Here is a 19,758-nt window from a genome sequence, read left to right as displayed (position 1 = left end):
GGAGACAGACCATAAGAGACTTAATTATAGAAAACAAACTGAGGGTTGCTGGAGGAGAGGGGGTGGGGGGATGGGATAACCGGGTAATGGACATTAAGGAGGCATATGATGTAATGAGCACTGGGTGTTATATAAGACTGATGAATCATAGACCTGTACCTCTGAAACCAGTAATACATTATATGTTAATTAATTTAAATTAAAAAAAAAAAAAACAAACCTGGACAAGGACCCAGGTGTTAGGCTTCCTGGGCCCTGCCCTTCCCTCTGCTCCACGAGAAGAGATACATGAAGCGCCTCTCCCTCCAACACAGTGTCCTGGGTGCAACCGGAGGATAGGAAATAAATCTTTATTGTGTTGGTTTATAAGTCCCGTGCCATCCCACCCTCACATCACACCTGTGCAGTGGGCTGTCTCCCCTGCACATCCCGAGGCAGGAATGGGATGAGGCCCTGCTAATCTTCTCCCCCGCTCCAGCCCGCAGCCCACCAGTCATGTCAGCAGTGCCTGGCGCAACATCTGCTTCTTTTGGGGGGTGAGGCGGGTGGGGAACTGGATATCGAAGAAGATGAAGAGATCTCCCTTCTTAGTGGGGTCCTCAGGCAGTGGCATCCCCTCACCTGGCACCTTCTTGAAATACTTGGGACTGAGGCGGGAGGATGAAAGATGGGAAATTAGCAGGCCCCCCAGAGCAGCACTTTGACAGATCCCACGCTGCCCCTGCTTGCGTAACCCCAGGCATGGGGCAGTCAGTACCGCTTTCCACCAGGTGGCTCTTTTCAGCCAGAACGGGGGCGGGGGAGGGGGGAGTGGGGGGGCTGGCTTGTTCAGACAGCCTGCCCCCTGAAAACCCATTTACACTAAATGTCTAATAGAGGGTTCCAGGACTAGAGGTTCCACCCTGGGTTGGGGTGGGGGGTGCTGAGCTGCTGAGTAAAGCTTCCCATGCAGGGAGCCTTTCCTGTAAAGGACTTAAGGGATACAACTCAGAACACTAATGAGAGGTTCAGGAGAAGGAAGGCAACCAAGACTGCCCAACACGGGGGCCCTCTGGGCTCTATAGTGGCCTCATGCAAGTTAGAAAAAGGCACTCCCATTTAGCAGGTGAATGCAGCTGGGCCAGAGGTGGGGCCGGATTTCAGCCTCTCTGGTGAGGACTGAAGGGCACCAGGCTGCCCGTTGTGCCACTACCCTCCACGGCCCAGGCCAGCCCTTCTGCCGACTGGGGCCCAAGCAGAGGCACTCACTGGACAATGTCATTGATGGGGATGTTGAGCAGACGATCATCCAGAGTCTTCACCTCCACGGTACAGCAGGTCAGAGCCTAGGGGACACGAGGGCCGAAGGGGCGAGCGGGGGAGGTCACCATGGCCATTCTGTTTAGAAGGCACTTTCTGAGCTTACTCCGTGCCGGGCCCCGAGCCCTGCCTCAAGGACACATAAGGCTGTTCAAGGACTCACAGGAGAGCGAGCCAGGCAACCCACTACCTGCCCTCAGGAGTTCACAGTCTGGTGAGGGAGACTGATGATGACATATGGTATGGGAGAGGGAAGTACAGGGGTCTGCGGGAGTCAAGCAGAGGCCCCCCGACCATTTTGGAGTGGGACAGGAGGGCTACCCAGTGGCGGCAGCAGCCGGTAAGGGTGAGAAGGAGTTTGCAGGCAGACAAGGTGGATATCTAGCATTCCACGCAGAGGGCCTAGCGCAAACAAGAACATGGAGGTGTGAAAGGAGCACGGTGGCTGGAGTGCAGGGGAGGAGATCCGCAGGGGCAGAGTGTGGAGGGCCCTGACTGCCATATGAGATGCTGAGACAGGCCTGGGGCACAGTCCAATGAGTACAGGGAAGAGCCTAGAGGAGATGGGGAGAGGGACTGGAGGGCCAGCAAAAGGGCTGCTGGGCAGACGCAGGGGCTCACACCCAGACTGTGGGGAAGAACAGAAGGAGACCAGGTGGCAGGACTGACTGCGTGACTGCCTGCAGGTGGGATGGGGGAGGGAAGGCAAAGTCTAGGCTGGCGCTATTCCTTGCTTGCATTGTGAGGACATGAAGGGGCCCTGAAGACAGCCACAAAGATTCTATGTGCGCTCATCACGTTCTGAAGGCCTGCCCCACGCAGTGGGGGGGGGGGGGGGCATGCAGAGTGCAGCCAACTTGCTCACTCTCATCTGCCCACCTCTACTCCTCCACTTTATCCACTCACCTTGCCCAAGGGAATGGGGTGCACAAAAAAGAGGTTGTCGTTCTCCCTGCGGAAGCGAGGGTGTAGCTTCTCCCTTACGATGAAGATGATGTCGGCTGGGATAATGTTGGGGCCCTGGACAGAGGAGGCCAAGGGTTGACAAGGGCTAATAGGTTGTGTGCCATTGGTCAAGTTCCTGCCTCTACTGGCCTCCATGTCTTCATCTGAACAATGAAGAGATTAAACCAGGTTTTCCAGAAGGACCTTTACAGTTTGGTTCCATAGGCCCTCCCCTCAGAAGCCTACTTGGGTGAATCCAGCCCCCCACTATTTCTCCTCTATTGAGCATGCCCAAAAGGATTCACTCAGCTGGAGGGGGAAGGAGGCTTCCTGAGGTCGTGGGCAAAACGCTGAACTGCAAGTTTTGAAGACAACTTCCTGCAAGCCTCTGTCCTGCCAAGTTTCATTAAGTCACCAAAACTCTGCTGAGGTCTCTTCCGGGCACTGGGGACAGAGGAGTCCAACTGCTCCCTAGCCGCAAGGAGCTCCCTGTCTAGTGGGGGCGGGGACAGGCACACAGTCCTCAGCATGCTCAGGACTGTGGTAAAGGGAACCCAGAGGCGGGAGATCAGAGAGGTGCTGACCCAGGTGGGGAGGTCAGGGGAGGCTGCCCGCAGCTGGGAGCATTAGGGCTGAGTCCCGAAGGGAGTGTTTTGGAAGGAGATGTTTTACAGGTGAGAAGGGAGCAAGAAGTATGGGCCAAGGAATTAATCTCTTTTGACTCTGAAAACACCATCACTCTGCCTCTTCTCAGACTTAAGGATTCAGCATGCCTTGAACAATAATTTTATATTTTTATTTAAATAAGTAATTATCACTAAGATATTAAATAGTATTAAAATTATTATTAATAAGTGCTTTCTGAATAGCTCCTATAGTTGGGCTTTACTCAAGAAGCCCTAAAGAAAATCAGAAAGCGCTCTTGTGCTCTTGCCCTGGGCAAATCCCTTCCCTCTCTGGGCCTCAGTTTCCCATTCTGCCGAATGGGGAAAAGCCCTGGGCTATCCACTCACAGAGGTATGGTGAGGCTCTATCGCTTGTAAGGGACTATGGGGATCATCTCACCCACTCTGCAGACTGGTCTTCCTACCAGACTAGGGCTCACAGGGGCAGGAGAAAGCATTGCCTCCTTCCCCCTCAGTCTTCCCACCCCATGAGCAAGCCCAGGTGACTGACACTAGGACTGACCCTAGTCAGTTCCTTCCTTCTCACCTGGTCCCCTTCCTTCTCAAAGGTGATCCGTGTGCCCTGCCTCCAGCCAGGTTTCACATCAATTGTGAGAATCTTGTCCTTGATGGTGGAGGAGTACCCATCCTCGTTCAGCACCTGCAGCCAGACGGCACGGGGAGGTTTGCTGGGTATTTCCCGGCTGGCCTTTTCACATGAGAAAGATGTTACAGGGCTTCGGTGCTCACGTTCATTCCTCTAGCAACGGGGAGAACCTTCCCTGAGCCATTCCCGCTCTCACCCCATTCACTGGAACCAAGGACGTTTAATTCCAGGGTATGTCATGGGGCTAGGGACTGAGATGCCAAGTGGTCACCGTGAGTTGGTCAAGCCTCCAACTCCAGCCCTAGAAATCACGTGGCCCTGGCCACTAACAAATGCATAGTGAACACATGCCCAGGTGCTCTCTCCCAGCCCAGAGGCTCTGGCCCTGAGGCTCTGGCAGGTCTCTTAATCAGGAAGGGAGAAAGACCACGGAGGTAGCCTACCCGAGCATTCCATATTATGTCATCCATCCGTTCCCCAACCACAAGCCCAGATGGGTGCCCTCTGTGGAAAGCATGGCCATAGTCGGCATCTCCTCTTCTGGGCAGAGGTGCCTTGCTCGTGTGCCTAGCATAGGGCTGGGCTATGGGACATATGGCTGGGCCAACCCAAGGACTGTGACCTGGGGGCACTGAAGGTCTTCGATCAGACCCCTTAGGGACTGTCCCGCAGCCCACCCTCCATGTCCACACTGTTTCCTCTTACTCATGAGGCATACACACTGATGAAGCCCTGGGGATATGGTCTGGTAATGCCCAGAGGGCAGAATTCACAAGAGACTCTGCCCATTCAGAGCCCAACTTCCCACAGGGATGGGGCTGAACTGAGAAGGGAGAGACTCTGTCCCAGTTAGGAACACTGGAGAGGAAATTCCTGCACTAGGAAAGAATGCGCTAATACCTTCAATTGTCCCTTCCAACTTCAGAGTCTAGAATTCTATTATCCTAGGTCTCCAAATCTGAGAGTTCATGATTCCAACAGAGACCATACCCGAGGTCTCCAGTGAGGACAGGGGGGAGGTTACTTGTGAGATTGGAGGGGATAGGTAGTGGCTCCCAGGAGGAGCAAGACAAGTACTCACCCTTCGGGAGATCTTAATTTTCTTGGTGCAGCCGAAGAATAAGTCCTCCAGGGATAGGTAGAGGTCTCTTTCGATTGGGGGGTCCTGTTTCTTGACCCCTCGGCCCCGGAGCCCTCCAAAGTTCAAATCTACCTCTCTGCCTTCTTCATCAAAAAACTCTGCAGGAGTTGAGGAGAGGAATAAGAGAGGCTGTTTCCAGGGACTTGAATGCGTAGACACCTCCACACACACCTCTTCAGGCCCCAAATGTAACACCCCGCATCCCATTCCTACCTTGCAGACTCAGACTGTGAGGCCAGGCCAAAAAGTTGTCCTCAACTGCAGATCCAAGGATTATCATTCCTTGCCACTTCCCACTGCTTCATCCCCCCGTTTGGATATTCCCACCCTTTCCTGACTCCCTTCTCCCTGAATTTGGGGAAACGCCCCTCAAGGCTGGCTGCCTCAGGAGAGGAGTGCCCTCTGGTGGCAGCTTCTGGTATGCCAGAAATGACTCCTGCTGGTAGCTTGCCGCTGGGAGGGTCAGAAGCATTCTAGTCCTTCCTACCCTTCCCCAGGTTCCACTCTCCCTCACTGTTCAGCCCAGCCCAAGACCACTAGAGACCCCAGACTCAAGTTTCTATGAAGTCAGCAGCTGACAAGGGGCTGGGGCAGGGGTAGTTCCTAACAAATGTGAGAGTTCACCGAACTCCCTTTTTCCTCAATCTCTTTTCTCCCGGCCCGGCTCTACACCCGGAACCCCTCTTGCCGCCCCGCCCTTCCATCCCAGTGCAAAGAGCCCTTGTCTCTTGAAGTGCAATGTCATTGTTTGGTTGCGGTTTTTCTGTCCGTGGATGGAGTAATAATGCCCGATCTGCCTTCTACCATTTACTTGGGATTAAATAACAAGATGAAGAAGAGCTAAACGTTGCTGAGAGCTTACCATGCGTCCAACGCTGGTTTCAGCTCTTCACACTATTCTCTCACAGGCCAAAGAAAATGCTCACAGTCCCACAGTCCATCTGAGCCCAGGGCAATTTGACTTGAACCTGTGCCCTGAACCACTATGCTTATTGCTACGTGTGAAGCCCTTTGTAAGCTTTGTAGAGTCCGGGGTTGCTATCATAATTAAGATTTTTTGTACTCTGCCTCTTACAGTTAGTGCCAGGAATGACGGTCACAGGCTAGAAGGCTGCAGTGACTTGAGGCTAGGGAGGGCAAGGCGGCGCCACACTGTGCCCCGCTGTGAGGTGAAAACTAATCCAGAGGCCTGTGAATTACCTGGTCCCCTCTTGTGCCACTGAATTCATTTGTTCACCCTGCACTTATGGTGTACCAGGTTGTCGACACCCCAGGAGACAGGTCATAGGAAGGCCTAGTCCCTCAGCCCTGCAGGGAGACGGAACACAAGAATCCCTAGGGTGAAACATATGGCAGTATAGCTTCTGAGCGCTACCCGAGGGACCCCAAACCCTGTAAGCGATGCCCCTATAAGCTCTGGGTTGGCTCCTCTGAGCTGCCTCTTTTCCATGCACCTGTCCCTGGGAGAGACGGGTCCATTGTATGATATCTTTCAGTCTGCAAAGCCCATGTTCTTAATGGTTTTATAAAGCCCATTATCTCATTTGATAATGATGGTGAGGAATGGACTACTACAGCCATTTAATAGTAAGGAATTTGAGGTTTCGGAGGGGTGAAGAGATTTGCCCAGAATCACACAGCTCATAAGTGGCAGTGCATGGATTTGAAACAGGCCCCACTCCAAGTCGCCTGCTTTGTCCAGTCACACATGGGGTTTATGAACTTAGCTTCCTCTGGTAGACAGGTGAAGACGATGCACGGTGGGAGGGGTCTCTGAGATAGACAGGCCGTGAGCTGTAGCTCACTTCTTATTAACATGGAGAAGAGGAAGAGAGAACTTCTGAAATGCAGGGGAAGGTGCTGCAGGCGGACAGGCAGCGAAACCGAGCCTGAGTCAGCTCCTTGTCACTTTGTCTGGGATGTGAGATCACCCACCCACCCATCCATGTACTCATCTAACACACCCTTGTACAATGACATCTGATGCAGCCATTAAAATAAAGTAGATCTATATATGGTATGGTACATAATAAGATCATCTCCAAGATATACTAAGTGCAAAAATTAAGTGTGTACGATATGGTCCTATTTCCTTAATTAGATAAAAGGTTTATGTAAAGATAAATATATGCTGATAAATGCACAGAAAATTTCCGGAAGGATACGTAAATAGTTAACAGTAAGTGGCCGCTTCTGGAAAAGGAATAACGACTGGAATTTATTTCTTCTTTAATACATTTTTTTTTTTTACCATGCACTATATCTATTTCTTAAAGTAAAAAAAAAAAAAACAAAAGGATTCGAAGAAAAGCTTTTACAGCTCTGTCCTTTCCCATAAGGCAAGCGGGTAGGTGGGGCTTCTTACCACCAAAGGGGTTATCTCCTCCGAAGAACTCATGGAAAACCTTTTCAGGGCTGCCGTGGAAGACGTAACCAGTTGTCCATGGGGTCTGGGATCCATACTCCAGAGGAATCCCGCCCTTCAGGCCTTCCTCTCCAAACTTGTCGTAGATGCCTCTCTTCACAGCTGTGGACATGGGGCACCTTGAGAACAGGGCCGGCCTTGGGGACTAAGATAGCTGCTGGGCTGGGAAGCAGGTGGACACAGGGTAGAGAAAAAGGGGCAAAAGCAACCTTATTTCTAAAGTTCCTGTTGTCTGGCACTCTTTGGAGGGAGACCCTTAAAGTTAGGCATGTAATCTCCTAGGCATGGTCCTGTAGCCAGGAGGCGAGCCGGGAAAGGTGGAGACTTGCTGGGGGTGATGGGGAAGGATTGGAGGAGGGATCTAGATATTGAGGGTCAGGCTACTGTTCTGGAATTTGGCTAAATTCATCATCACAGCTACTGTTTTATGTGGGACAGATAGAATCCTAGCACCTTGAAATTCTAGAATCCAAGAATTCTAGAGCTGCCAAATTCTAGAGCTTTGAAATCCTACAGTCTAAGGACTCTAAAGTCCTGAGAACTCAGGACTAGAGAAACCTTTGCCATCTGGCCTTTCTTCTGCAGAGGATCTGTGATTAGTCTCCAGGACAAGCCTTCAGGGGGTATCCATGCAGGCACTGCCCAGGGCAGAGGTGGGGAATCATTTTCTACACTCTTTGTTTCAGACTTCTGCTTTACCAGCCTGTCTCTGCCCCTTTATAGATAAGCTCTCCTTGGGGAGTTGGAGAGGTGGCTACTTGGCAGTTTGGGAAGAGTAACCTTCCTCCCTTGGCAGCAAGCATCTCACTGTATGCACCCCTGCAGGGCACAGGCGGGGTGTGGGGGATGTGGGAGAACTGCCCCAGGCCTGCCCCACTGAGACTGGCTGAGCAGATCCCCTGAATCCAAGGGCTCTCCACACCACGTCAACCTTATCTCGTGACTACTGAGAGAGGCAATTCTGCATGCTGATCGCTTTCTAGGTTTGTTCAGACTCTAGGCAGGGAAGAGGAATGCTTACTCTGTTGGGCCCCTCAGAAAGCCCAACACCCAGAGACCTAAGGAAGAGAGGTGGCCCAGAGGAGATGCGTGCAGTCACTCACGGTCGCTCAGCACATCATAGGCCTCTGCTATTTGCCTGAATGTCTCTGCGGCGGTTGGCTCACCGGACTTCAGCGGATGGTTCTTAAGGGCCAGTTTCCGGTACCTAGAGGAGGGACGATTCATACGTGTCATAGCAGCTGACACAGGCCTGAGGCGTGGGTCAGCGTTCGGAGCTGGCTCTGCCGTCCACTGCTTTGACGGTCCCAGCAATAGAATCAGGGCCGTGGTGGCCAAGGCGGCACACGGCTCAGAGGCCCTTGGAGAGAACCCAGTGGGTAGAAAGCGCAGCTGCCCGCCCTGGGGGTTTGTGCCGAGGCTACACTTCCTCTAGCTGCTCCAGCCAGTGCCCGAACATAGGGGGGATGTTAGTGCTGGTGTATCCCTGCAGGACGCAGGACCCCTCCAACCTGCAGCCTCTGCGTCACACTCCTGTTGACGGGCCCAGCTGAGTTTTTTCTCCAGACCACTCCGTAGCCCTCCCCACCCAGCTCCCCTGTCACAGGTAGCAGACCTGCACTGGGGTCTGAGGGCCCTCCCAGCACACTCCTGCTCCCCCTTCACCCTCACGTGTGTTTCCCCCAATACATTTCTTGCCCATCTAATCCTGTCCTGATGTCTGAAGTGACACCTAGGCTTCTTGGGAAGATCAGGTAAAATAAGGCATCAAAGGGCCGGGTACAGAGAGGCAACTGAGCACATGTCAGACCCTCTTACCGCCTCCCACTTCTGTGCTCATTCCTCTCCCGGCTTCTGCAGCTGTCCCACCCCACCCCTCAGGGAGGAGTGCCTACAACATGGGAAAATCTGTACCATCAAGGTCCGGGAGGAAAGAGCTGGCATGACCTGGGTGATTTGCAGAGAGTTTAAAAAAGAGACCACTCACCAAAGTGTGGGAGAGATGGAGGATAACCACAGGGGATGGTGCTGACCACCCCTGAGCCTATAGGAGTGAGGGCAGGGAGAAGTTAACGAAATCCCACAGGAGAGTGTGTGGACGGGGTCGGGGGCAGGGGGGGGCCTCGGCCTCAGAGCTGTCATCTGCAGTTAAGGAACATATCCAACCCGAAGGGCCTTCATAGGAAGGGAGCTGGGAATAAATACCCCAGCCCCACTCTCCTCTCCTCCCTCCCAGTCACCTGCCGTGGGCGCTCTGCAGCTAGATGCATCAGGAAGTCTGAGCGCCGGGGCGTCCATTGAGGCAGGGCCCAGCTTTCAGCGCAGAGAGCAGGCTGCAGGAGGGTGGGGAGTTGGTCTGGAGGAGCCAAAGGACACATCAGTGCAGCCCCCGAGTGGCTCAGTCCCAATGTGACCCCATGTGACCCCATGTCAGAGCGCTGGGTCAGAGTGCAGCTCCCCGGCCGCTCACGCCTTCTATGCTAGGGACCCCTTCGGTTCCTTCTCTTCGCGCCCCACACACTCTCCTTGCACAAGCTGATCTACCCCGAGGCTTTGAGTACCACTCACTCACTGACCACTCCCAAATCCCTATCTGAAACCAGGCCACAGAGCCCCAGACTTCTGTATCCAGCTGCCACCTCGGTATCTCCTTTCCAATGTCCCACAGGCCCCACAAACTCAATGAGCCCAAATACAAACACATTTTCAGTCCCCAACTTTTTGCCCATTTGCCCAGGCAAAGCAGCCAAAATGCTGAGCGTTATCAACTCCCGTGTTCTTCGTCCCCTCCACCGCCAGCCCACCCCTCACCAGGGCACGTCAGTTTTACTTTCTCCCCAGTGTTCTCTTCCTGCCTCTTCATGCCTCCAACTACTGCAGAACCATGGCTTCCTGCTTCTAGCCTTCCCCCTCTCCGGGCCTTTCGCTGTGCTGCCCCCTGACCGAGTCACTCTCCGGCCTACATCCTCCACTGGTTCCCTTTGTCTTCAGCATAAAACCCGAACCTCTCTAAGATTCAAGCCTCTGCTTCTCTCTCTGGCCTTCTCACTCACAACTCTCCCTCCCCATTCCCATGACCTCTCCTGACCTTCAGACCAGGCTCCAAACTCCCCACACTGCATTGCTCATATCTTTGACATTCGATTGCTTCACCTGTAACGCTCATCCCTCTCCAGTCCCTCCCATCTCCCACTGGCATGTTTTCATTCATCTTTCAACACGCAGCTCAGGGGTCAACTCCTCCAGGATGCCTTCCCTAACTGCAGCCTCCATTCTGGGTTAGACTCCCCTTCCCCGAGTCCCCCAGCACCTTCGATCCCTAAACTTAGCACTCGGTGCTCCAGTTGTTCACAGACTGGTTTGTCTCTCCCACTAGCGTGAGTTCCTTGAGTTGCTGTGTCTAGTTCTGTGTCCCTGGTGCCCAGCACTGAGCAGCAGGGAATATGTGAATGACCCTAACTAACTGTCCCGCAAGGCAGCCCATCTCACTGTGGGACCGCTCCGACTTTCAGGCAACATTTCATCTTACTGAGTGAGGTCTGCTGTCCTGTAACGCTGAAGGTCCTGACTGTGCCCTTGGAGGCCTTCCAGAGAGTATCTGCTTTGTCTGCCTTCAGAGACTTGAAGACAATGGTCATGACCTCCCTGAGACTTTGCAACCAGCCCTTCTCAGTTACAAAGGTCAAAGTCAGTTATGGGGAGAACTGCAGGTAAATTCGATCAATGAGTAAAAGTAAGTTGAGAAGTTTGAGAAGAGTTCCATTTTCATATAAACTCGAGTAGTTGTAAGATTTGCCTGGCTGTGCCGTCGCTGTCTTCCTGAGCGGGCAGGACGGAGCGGGTCACAGCTCAGATGCCGCAGCCTAGACGCAATGAGAGATACTGAGCAGGTAAATAGCGAGGCAATTAGGAATCATCATGGTGCTTTTCTTCATTATATACATTTGGCATTTTGAGGGGGGAGGTCAAAGTCTAGGTACTCCTGTATGGGACTCGTCTCTTAAAGCTGTTACAAGAGAGAAGGGTTGGGAGCTATTGTTTGCAATACACGTGGTTCTTTTAATCACTCTTTGTATGACATGGTTTCAGCTGCAAATGATTTCTGGGCATTTCATGTTCATTATCTCACATAATCCCATGTCAATACCACAACAACCTTTATAATTATTATTTTTAAACGAACTTTATTTATTTGAGGGAGAGAGAGCGCACGAGAGAGCACAAGCAGGGGGAGCAGCAGAGAGAGAGGGAGAAGCAAACTCCCTGCAGTGAACAGGGAGCCCAATGCGGGGCTAGATCCCAGGATGTAGGGATCATGACCTGAGCCAAAGGCAGACACTCAACCCACTGAGCCAGCCAGGTGCCCCAACCCTTATAATTATTATTATTTTAGAGATGGGAAAACTGAGGCTCAGAGAGATTCATTTGTCCATGTCACATAGCTAGCAGGTAGGAGAACCTGGATTCAGACCTGGGTCTTTCCAGTGTTTAACTTTGTCTTATCTTTCTGCTCTCCAACTCCTTGTGACCTCTCCTTAGATGGCTCCCACTGGCCAAGGAGATGCTCTGAACAGTGGGTGACATCACACACTGTCCTGAATTGTTCTGTAATTGTCTTTTGAGTTTGTGTCTTGTTTCTCCAGCCACACTGTAGACTCTCCACTTATCCCACATAAATGCCCTACAGAACCTGGCCCACAGTAGGCATGGTGTCAGGAGACTGGTTCTGCCATTTACTAGGCACATGGCCTTGGGATAATAACAGCACCTACCTCTTAGGGTTTTTGTGAGGATTAAACGAAATAATGATGGAAGGTTCTCAGTGCAGAATCTGTACATTCAAGAAATGTATCACTACCCAACCTTAATTGACTGTATTATCCCAGATTCCTCCCTTTTTCTTTACCTTCCAGTGATCCCATTAAGAGCCAAGTCCATTCTCTCTCCTCTCTCTAGCCCACTGTCCTGCGTCAAGCTTCATCTTTCTTTTCCTTTTTAAAAGATTTTATTTATTTATTTATTTGAGAGAGAGTGAGAGAGAAAGAGAGCACACAAGCACGAAGGAGGGCAGAGGGAGAGGGAGAAGTAGGCTCCCTGACAAGCAGAGAGCCCGATGTGGGGCTCAATCCCAGGACTCTGGGATCATGACCTCAGCCGAAAGCAGACGCTTACCCAACTGAGCCATCCAGGCGCCCCTAAGCTTCATTTTCTGCCTTGATTATCATGACGGCCTCTGAAGGGGTCTCTCTCCTTTTAAAATAAGCTTCCACAGCACTCTGTACTTCTCGTTCTGCAACACTCATCACACTTATGACTTATCCAACATCTGTATTCAACAAAATTAAGCTGTATATCTGATTCATGATTTTATCTTCAGCTGCTACCACTGCATCTAACCATACAGTAGGCACTTAATAAACATTCATCAAAAAAACACATTTCTTTTTTTTGAGAGAGAGAGCACGCGTGGAAATGGGGGTGGGGTGGGGAAGGGGGGGAAGAAGAGGTAGAGAGAGAATCCCAAGCAGGCTTGATGCCCAGCACGGAGCCTGACTCAGGGATCAATCTCACAACTCCGAGATCATGACCCCAGCCAAAATCAAGTCAGAAGCTTAACCGACTGAGCCACACAGGCACCCCCCATAAACACATTTTTTCAGAAAAATGTGCTGACTTCTGTTCCAGACTTTCTTAGAAATGGACCACAAAGTCCCCAAGACCTGATGAAAGTATTGGGTGATGAAAGCATTGGGAAATGCAGTTCAACATCACAAACCCATCTGGTGGCCAGAATTTGAAACACATCCATCTGGTCATGTCACTCTCCTGTTCTCAATCCTTTGGTTCTCCGTAATCAGGATAAAGTTCGAATGTCTCCTTTGTCCCGATTTTTATTGCTAGGAAAACCAGGAGACTCAGAGGGGAGACAGGGCATAGCGGTTAAAGGATGATGAGGTGGGAACTCTGACCCAGCCCAAACCCAGGCTATAGGTATGTAAGAAGCAAGAGAAGTAATAAGGTTTACCTTGCCTGCCCTAAACTTGTGCAAGAAAGCTCAGTTTGGAAGAGATAAAGGTGGGGCCTTCCTGGCACACCCCTAAAGCCTCACTCTCACCCCAACTTACGCCTTCTTGATCTGGGCATCCTCTGAATTGCGAGTGATCTGGAGTACCGCGTAATAATCCTGGCCCATGGCTGGCTGGCAAGGCACTCAGTCGTAGTATAATCGCGACTCTAAGAGGGCGGTTAGTCTGCATTCTTTGGTTGCTCCTAACAACCGCACAGGGGCACTCTGGGAGTGGTAGTCCTTCCTGCCTAAGCAAACCACAGGCTCAGTTCCGCCTCACAGAGAGCCAATGGAAGAATTAGAAGAATAGGAGCTGATTCTGTGACCCTCGTAAAGGTCACTCAACTCAGAAACTCTCAACTCAGTTTTTAAGGCAAGTAGCCATTAGTTTTAATTAAAAGTGTTCAGAACGGGGGCGCCTGGGTGGAGCAGTCGGTTGAGGGTCTGACTCTTGGTTTCCACTCAGGTCATGATCTCAGGGTCGTGAGACTGAGCCCCAATGGGGCTCCAGGTTCAGTGTGGAGTCAGAGTTGGCTTGAGACTCTCGCTCCCTCTCTCTCTGCCCCTCAACTCCCACCCCAACACACTCTATCTCTCATAAATAAAATCTTAAAAAAAAAAAAAAACCACACATTTCAGAACAAATGCATTTAGCTGATTTTTTAAAAATAAGTTTTAAATTTTAGAATAGCTTTAGATTTTCAGAAAAATTGGGAAGACAGTACAGAATTCCCATATACCCCATACCCAGTTTCCTGTATTATTAATGCCTTACGTGAGTAAGGTTTATTTGTCACAAATAAAGCCAATATTCATACATCGGGGGGGGGTGTGAATGTTCAATTTTATGACATTATTTATTAAGTTTTTATTTTAATTCCAGTATAGCTAACATACAGTGTTATATTAGTTTCAGGTGTACAATACAATGATTCAACAATTCCACACATCACCTGGTGCTCATCACAGTAAGTGCCCTCCTTAATCCCCATCACCTGTTTCACCCTTTCCCCTCCCCACCTCCCCTCTGGTAACCATCAGTTTGTTCTCTACAGTTGAGTGTCTGTTTCTTCGTTTTCCTCTCGTTTCCCCCCATCCACGTTAGTTTGTTTTGTTTCTTAAATTCTACGTATGAGTGAAACCACATTGTATTTGTCTTTCTCGGACTGGCTTATTTAGCTTAGCATAATCCTCTCTGGCTCCATCCATGTTGTTGCAAATGGCAAGGTTTCATTCTTTTTTATGGCTGAATAATATTCTGTTGCGTAAACACACTACTTCCTTACCCATTCGTGTACCAATGGACACTTGGGCTGTTTCCATAATTTAGCTACTGTAAATAATGCTGCTATCAGCATAGCGGTGCATGTATCTCTTTGAATTAGTGTTTTGTATTTTTGGGGTCGATACCCAGCACTGCAATTACTGGATCATAAGGTGGGTCTATTTTTAACTTTTTGAGGAACCTCCATACTGTTTCTCCTAGCGGCTGCACCAGCTTGCATTCCCACCAAAAGTGCACAAGGGTTCCTTTTTTCCCACATCCTCACCAACACTTGCTGTTTCTTGCGTTGTTAATTTTAGCCATTCTGACAGGTGTGAGGTGATATCTCATTGCGGTTTTGATTTGCATTTCCCTGATGATGAGTGATGTTGAGCACCTTTTCATGTAACTGTTTGGCCATCTGTAGGTTTTCTGCGGAGAAATGTCTGTTCATGTCTTCTGCCCATTTTTTAATTGAAGTATTTGTTTTTGGGTGTTGTTTTATCAGTTCTTTATGTATTTTGGATATTAATAACCCTTTATTAGATATCTCATTTGCAAGTATCTGCTCCCATTCAGTAGGTTGCCTTTTAGTTTTGTTGATTATTTCCTCCAGATACATCATTTATAATTGAAGTCCATGCTTTATTCAGATTTCCTAGTTTTTAACCTAATGTCTTTTTTTCTGTTCCAGGATCCCAACCAGGATACCACATTACATTTAGTTGTCAGGTTTCCTTAGGCTTCTCCTGGCTAAAACTGTTTCTCAAAGTTTTTTTGTTTTTTGATGACTTTGATAGTTTAAGGAGTTCTGGTCACATATTTTGTACAGCCTCTTGATGGGATTTGTTTGATGTTTTTTTTTTTCTTTTTTTTTTTTTTTTACGATTTTATTTATTTATTTGACAGGGACAGCCAGCAGAGAGGGAACACAAGCAGGGGGAGTGGGAGAGGAAGAAGCAGGCTCCTAGCGGAGGAGCCCGATGTGGGACTCAATCCCGGAACGCCGGGATCACGCCCTGAGCTGAAGGCAGACGCTTAACGACTGCGCTACCCAGGCGCCCCTGATGTTTTTCTTATGATTAGACTGAGGTGAGGGGCTTCTGGAAGGAAGACCACAGAGGTGAAATGCCATTCTCATCCCATCATATCAAAGGTACCTACCATCAACACATCACTGGTGACGTTGACCTTCGTCTGCTGAGGAGTATTTGTCAGGTTTCTCTGCACTATAAGGTTACTTTTGTTTCCTGCTTTCTGAATTGTACTCCTTGGAAGGAAGTAATTTCATGGCCCACCTTTAAAGAGTGGGGAATTATGCTCAACCTCCTTGAGAGCAGAAGTGCCCTGTTTTCCACATCCCACATCCAGTCACCAAGATCAGTCCATTGCCCAAAGTTAATCCAAACTGCTTACCCTGGCACACAGGCATTCGGTGATCTGCTCTCACCCTATCTACCCTAATCTCTCACCCCAGGGTACACCAACCCCCATTGCTCCTTGCTTCTCAGAATGCTTGAGCATGAAAAGCGTGCTTGCAATTGCCCCAACTAACCATTCTCTCTCATACATTCACCTCTGGGGCTACCTCTCTTCAAACCCTCCAAACCATACACACCACTGCCCCTGGCTTCCACCAAGCTAACCCTTACTTTTGTTTTTCTTATGAAGAAGTTTATATGAACAAAAGAGCAGCATTAGAACTTTCCTTATTGAAGGAGTGTTGCCCCTGTGTGCCCCCCTCTACCTGCTTAGTATTCACTTGCTTTTGTTTCACCACTATGCATTTCCTGTGGTGTACTCGTAAATATTTAACAACCAGCTCACCGGAAGGGAAAAAAATAGCCCCGATTTGTAGCATTTGCCAATTTCTTCCAAGCTGTTACAACCAGCTCCAGCACACCACTGCATGTATTCCTAACATATTTATCTTTTCATGTTTGTGAACTTTACATAAATGGAATCATTTATCCAATGGTATAGTATTTGTGTGTGTGTGTGTGTGTGTGTGTGTGTGTGTGGCTTATTTGCACAGAGCATTCCCTGTGGATGCTGAACATTAGGGTACATGCATCAACTTTGCAAGGTAATGTCAGTTTTCTGATGTGGTTATTCGGATTTACACTGGCAAAATAGCAGTGTCAGAGTTCCCTTTTGCTTCACATCCTCATCAATTCTTTTTTTTTTTAAGATTTTATTTATTTATTTGACAGAGAGAGAGACAGCCAGCGAGAGAGGGAACACAAGCAGGGGGAGTGGGAGAGGAAGAAGCAGGCTCATAGCGGAGGAGCCTGATGTGGGGCTCGATCCCATAACGCCAGGATCACGCCCTGAGCCGAAGGCAGACGCTTAACCGCTGTGCCACCCAGGCGCCCCAACATCCTCATCAATTCTTGCCGTCAAGTTTTTAATTTTCTTTTAAAGTACATGTATGTGTATATATATAAATCCCTGAGATCAAGGGTTGCATGCTCTACCCACGAACTAGCCAGGCACCACTGATGTCAGGTTTTTAAATGTTTGCCAATATCGATGTGAAACAGCATCTCATTGCAAACTTTGATTTGCATTTGTTGTTGCTGTCTTTTCATGTTTACTGTCCGCTTTTCATTGTGAACTGTCTATATATGTCTTTTGCCCATTTTTCTTTCTTTCTTTTCTTTTTTCAGATTTTATTTATTTATTTGCCAGAGACTGAGCACAAGCAGAGGGAGCGGCAGAAGGAGAGGGAGAAGCAGGCTCCCCACTGAGCAGGGAGCCTGATACCGACTCAATTCCAGGACCCCGGGATTATGACCTGAGCTGAAGGCAGATGCTTAACTGACTGAGCCACCCAGGCGCCCCTCTTTTGCCCATTTTACTACTGGGCTTTTTGTGTGTGTGTGACTCTTTATGTTTTCTATTTCTTTGTTGAAATACATAAAATACAAACCCCTTTCACTTTGGAGCTTGTGTTTTTACCATTTTTTTAATGGGGTAGAACTTATCAATCTTTTCCTTTTTGGTTATACTTTTTGTGTCCATTTTAAGAAATATTCTCTGTAGAGGTCATAAAGATCTTCACCTATCTTTTCTTCTGAAAGTCCATTTCACTCTTTTTTTTTTAAGATTTTATTTATTTATTTGATAGAGAGACAGCCAGCGAGAGAGGGAACACAAGCAGGGGGAGTGGGAGAGGAAGAAGCAGGCTCCCAGTGGAAGAGCCTGACGTGGGGCTCGATCCCAGAACGCTGGGATCACGTCCTGAGCCGAAGGCAGACGCCCAATAACTGAGCCACCCAGGCGCCCCATGAAAGTCCATTTCACTCTTAAACCTTTAATCCACCTATAACTTTTTAAAAATATGGTACAAGGTAGTATCATTTTCGTTTTTGATATCCTATTGTCCCAAAACCATTCATTTAACAGTCCTTTGTTTCCCCACCAATCTGTATTGACTGCTGTGTTACACAGACAGTCTCCATATATGCATAGGTGTAGATCTGGACTGCATGTGGAGTGGACGGTGATGGACGTGGTTGAGTATTTCACCGAGGCTGGCTTCCCCGAGCAGGCAATAGCTTTCCAAGAGCAGGAAATCAATGGCCAGCCTCTGCTGCTCATGCAGCGCACTGATATGCTAACTGGCCTGTCCACCCGCCTGGGCCCAGCCCTGAAAATCTACAAGCACTGCATCAAGGTGCTACAGGAAGGCCACTTTGAGGATGACGACCCTGATGGCTTTCTAGGCTGAGCACCCGGACTCCCCCCTGCCCCAACCCATTCCAGCCTCCATCTATCCAAGACTCCCAGAGTCTAGGAGCTGGATGGGGACACTCTCAGCCCTCACCTGTTGGTGAGGGACATTCCTCCCTACTCATCTCTTCCCTGTGTTTCCCCAGCATACACACACTTGGCCCCTAGCACATCCTGTACTCCATGATAGAGAAGTGTGGGGTGGAACAGGGCCTGCTCACTGCACCCCAGGAAGGCAACCCTCCCCCAAGTCTAGGACATTTTGGGGAAAAAACAGGGGCTTCCTGTCTCCCCTAGATCCTCTTCAGTTCAGCCAGATGTTTTTTTTTTTTTTATAATGATTTTTTATTATATTATGTTAGTCACCATACAGTACATCCCCGGTTTCTGATGTAAGGCTCGATGATTCATTAGTTGTGTATAACACCCAGTGCACCATGCAATACGTGCCCTCCTTACTACCCATCACCGGTCTATCCCATTCCCCCACCCCCCTCCCCTCTGAGGCCCTCAGTTTGTTTCTCATAGTCCATAGTCTCTCATGTTTCATTCCCCCTTCTGATTACCCCCCCTTTCTTTATCCCTTTCTTCCCCTACTGATCATCCTAGTTCTTATGTTCCATAGATGAGAGAAATCATATGATAGTTGTCTTTCTCTGCTTGACTTATTTCACTTAGCATTATCTCCTCCAGTGCCATCCATGTTGTAGCAAATGTTGAGAACTTGTTCTTTCTGATAGCTGAGTAATATTCCATTGTATCTATGGACCACAACTTCTTAATCCAGTCATCTGTTGAAGGGCATCTCGGCTCCTTCCACGATTTATCAGCCAGATGTTTTCTATATGTTTTGTTCTGCCTGTTCATTTTGGCCACTACCCATGCCCCAACCATGTCTGCCCCTGGCCTCGGGCCTCTGGGAGCAGCTGGAGTGGCGTCCCTGTGTCTTCCCTAGCACTCTCCTTTCTTTCTGTTGGTTGTCACTCCAGCTGGCTGTACTGCTTTTTAATACTGCACTGAATGTTTTTTAAATAAAGTTAAAAAAGAAAAAAAAAGGTTGAGTGGTCAGAAAGCAACTCTATCTTGATGCTGCTGTGCTCACTTCCCATTTGTGTGACCTGAAGCAAGTTTACTTAATAGCCCCAGGTCTGTTTCCTTGAATAAATGGGATTATTAACATAAACTCCACCACAGGGCAGGTGTGAAAATATTAAATACAATTATACAAAAGCATGTATCACATAGAAAATGCTTCCTTAGCATTGAGGCAGTAGAGGCAGAGCCCAAGTTCCAAATTCTGTCCATTAGCTACTAGTTTTATGACCTTAAACAATGATGTCTTAGCCACAGTGCCTATTTGTAAAGTGAAAATATGGCATTATTTTTTATTTTTTGCATTTCTGAGCTTTCTTGTGGGTTTTAATTTGCATTTAACTACTGGAATTTAAAGTCTTTTCATGTGTATTGGCATTTTTTTTTTTTTTTTTTTTTTTTTTTTTTTTACTCTGCTTTCCAGAGAAAAGTTGTTAAAAATTAAACCCAGAGTGTTGGGGAAGGCCTTATTCAGCCAGGGACTGGCTGAGGTGAACACGGGAACAAGGACACTCTAT

At 48.9% G+C, this 19,758-nt stretch overlaps 1 protein-coding gene and 1 long non-coding RNA gene across 2 annotated transcripts; one reads left to right on the top strand and one right to left on the bottom strand.

Annotated features, from left to right (window-relative positions):
• Nucleotides 1–334: 334 nt before the first annotated feature.
• On the bottom strand, nt 335–13,705 carry DNAJB13 (DnaJ heat shock protein family (Hsp40) member B13). The gene is made up of 8 exons (XM_045816203.2): nt 13,208–13,705; nt 8,186–8,289; nt 7,023–7,184; nt 4,598–4,755; nt 3,457–3,570; nt 2,206–2,319; nt 1,249–1,325; nt 335–647 (listed from the first exon to the last, which is right to left on the bottom strand). The coding sequence occupies exons 1-8, from the start codon at nt 13,273–13,275 to the stop codon at nt 494–496; spliced, it is 951 nt and encodes a 316-aa protein (XP_045672159.2). The 5' UTR covers nt 13,276–13,705; the 3' UTR covers nt 335–493.
• Nucleotides 13,706–14,057: 352 nt separating this feature from the next.
• On the top strand, nt 14,058–17,353 carry LOC148108754 (uncharacterized). Its single transcript, XR_015726930.1, has 3 exons — nt 14,058–14,117; nt 15,323–15,569; nt 17,083–17,353. It is a non-coding gene; the product is annotated as an uncharacterized LOC148108754 (long non-coding RNA).
• The last annotated feature ends 2,405 nt before the right edge of the window (nt 17,354–19,758 follow it).

This window comes from Ursus americanus, chromosome 16 (assembly GCF_024610735.1).
Source record: "Ursus americanus isolate L20-20 chromosome 16, mUrsAme1.1.p, whole genome shotgun sequence".
NCBI classification, from domain to species: Eukaryota; Metazoa; Chordata; class Mammalia; order Carnivora; family Ursidae; genus Ursus; species Ursus americanus.
This window is presented reverse-complemented; position numbering and strand designations above follow the sequence as displayed.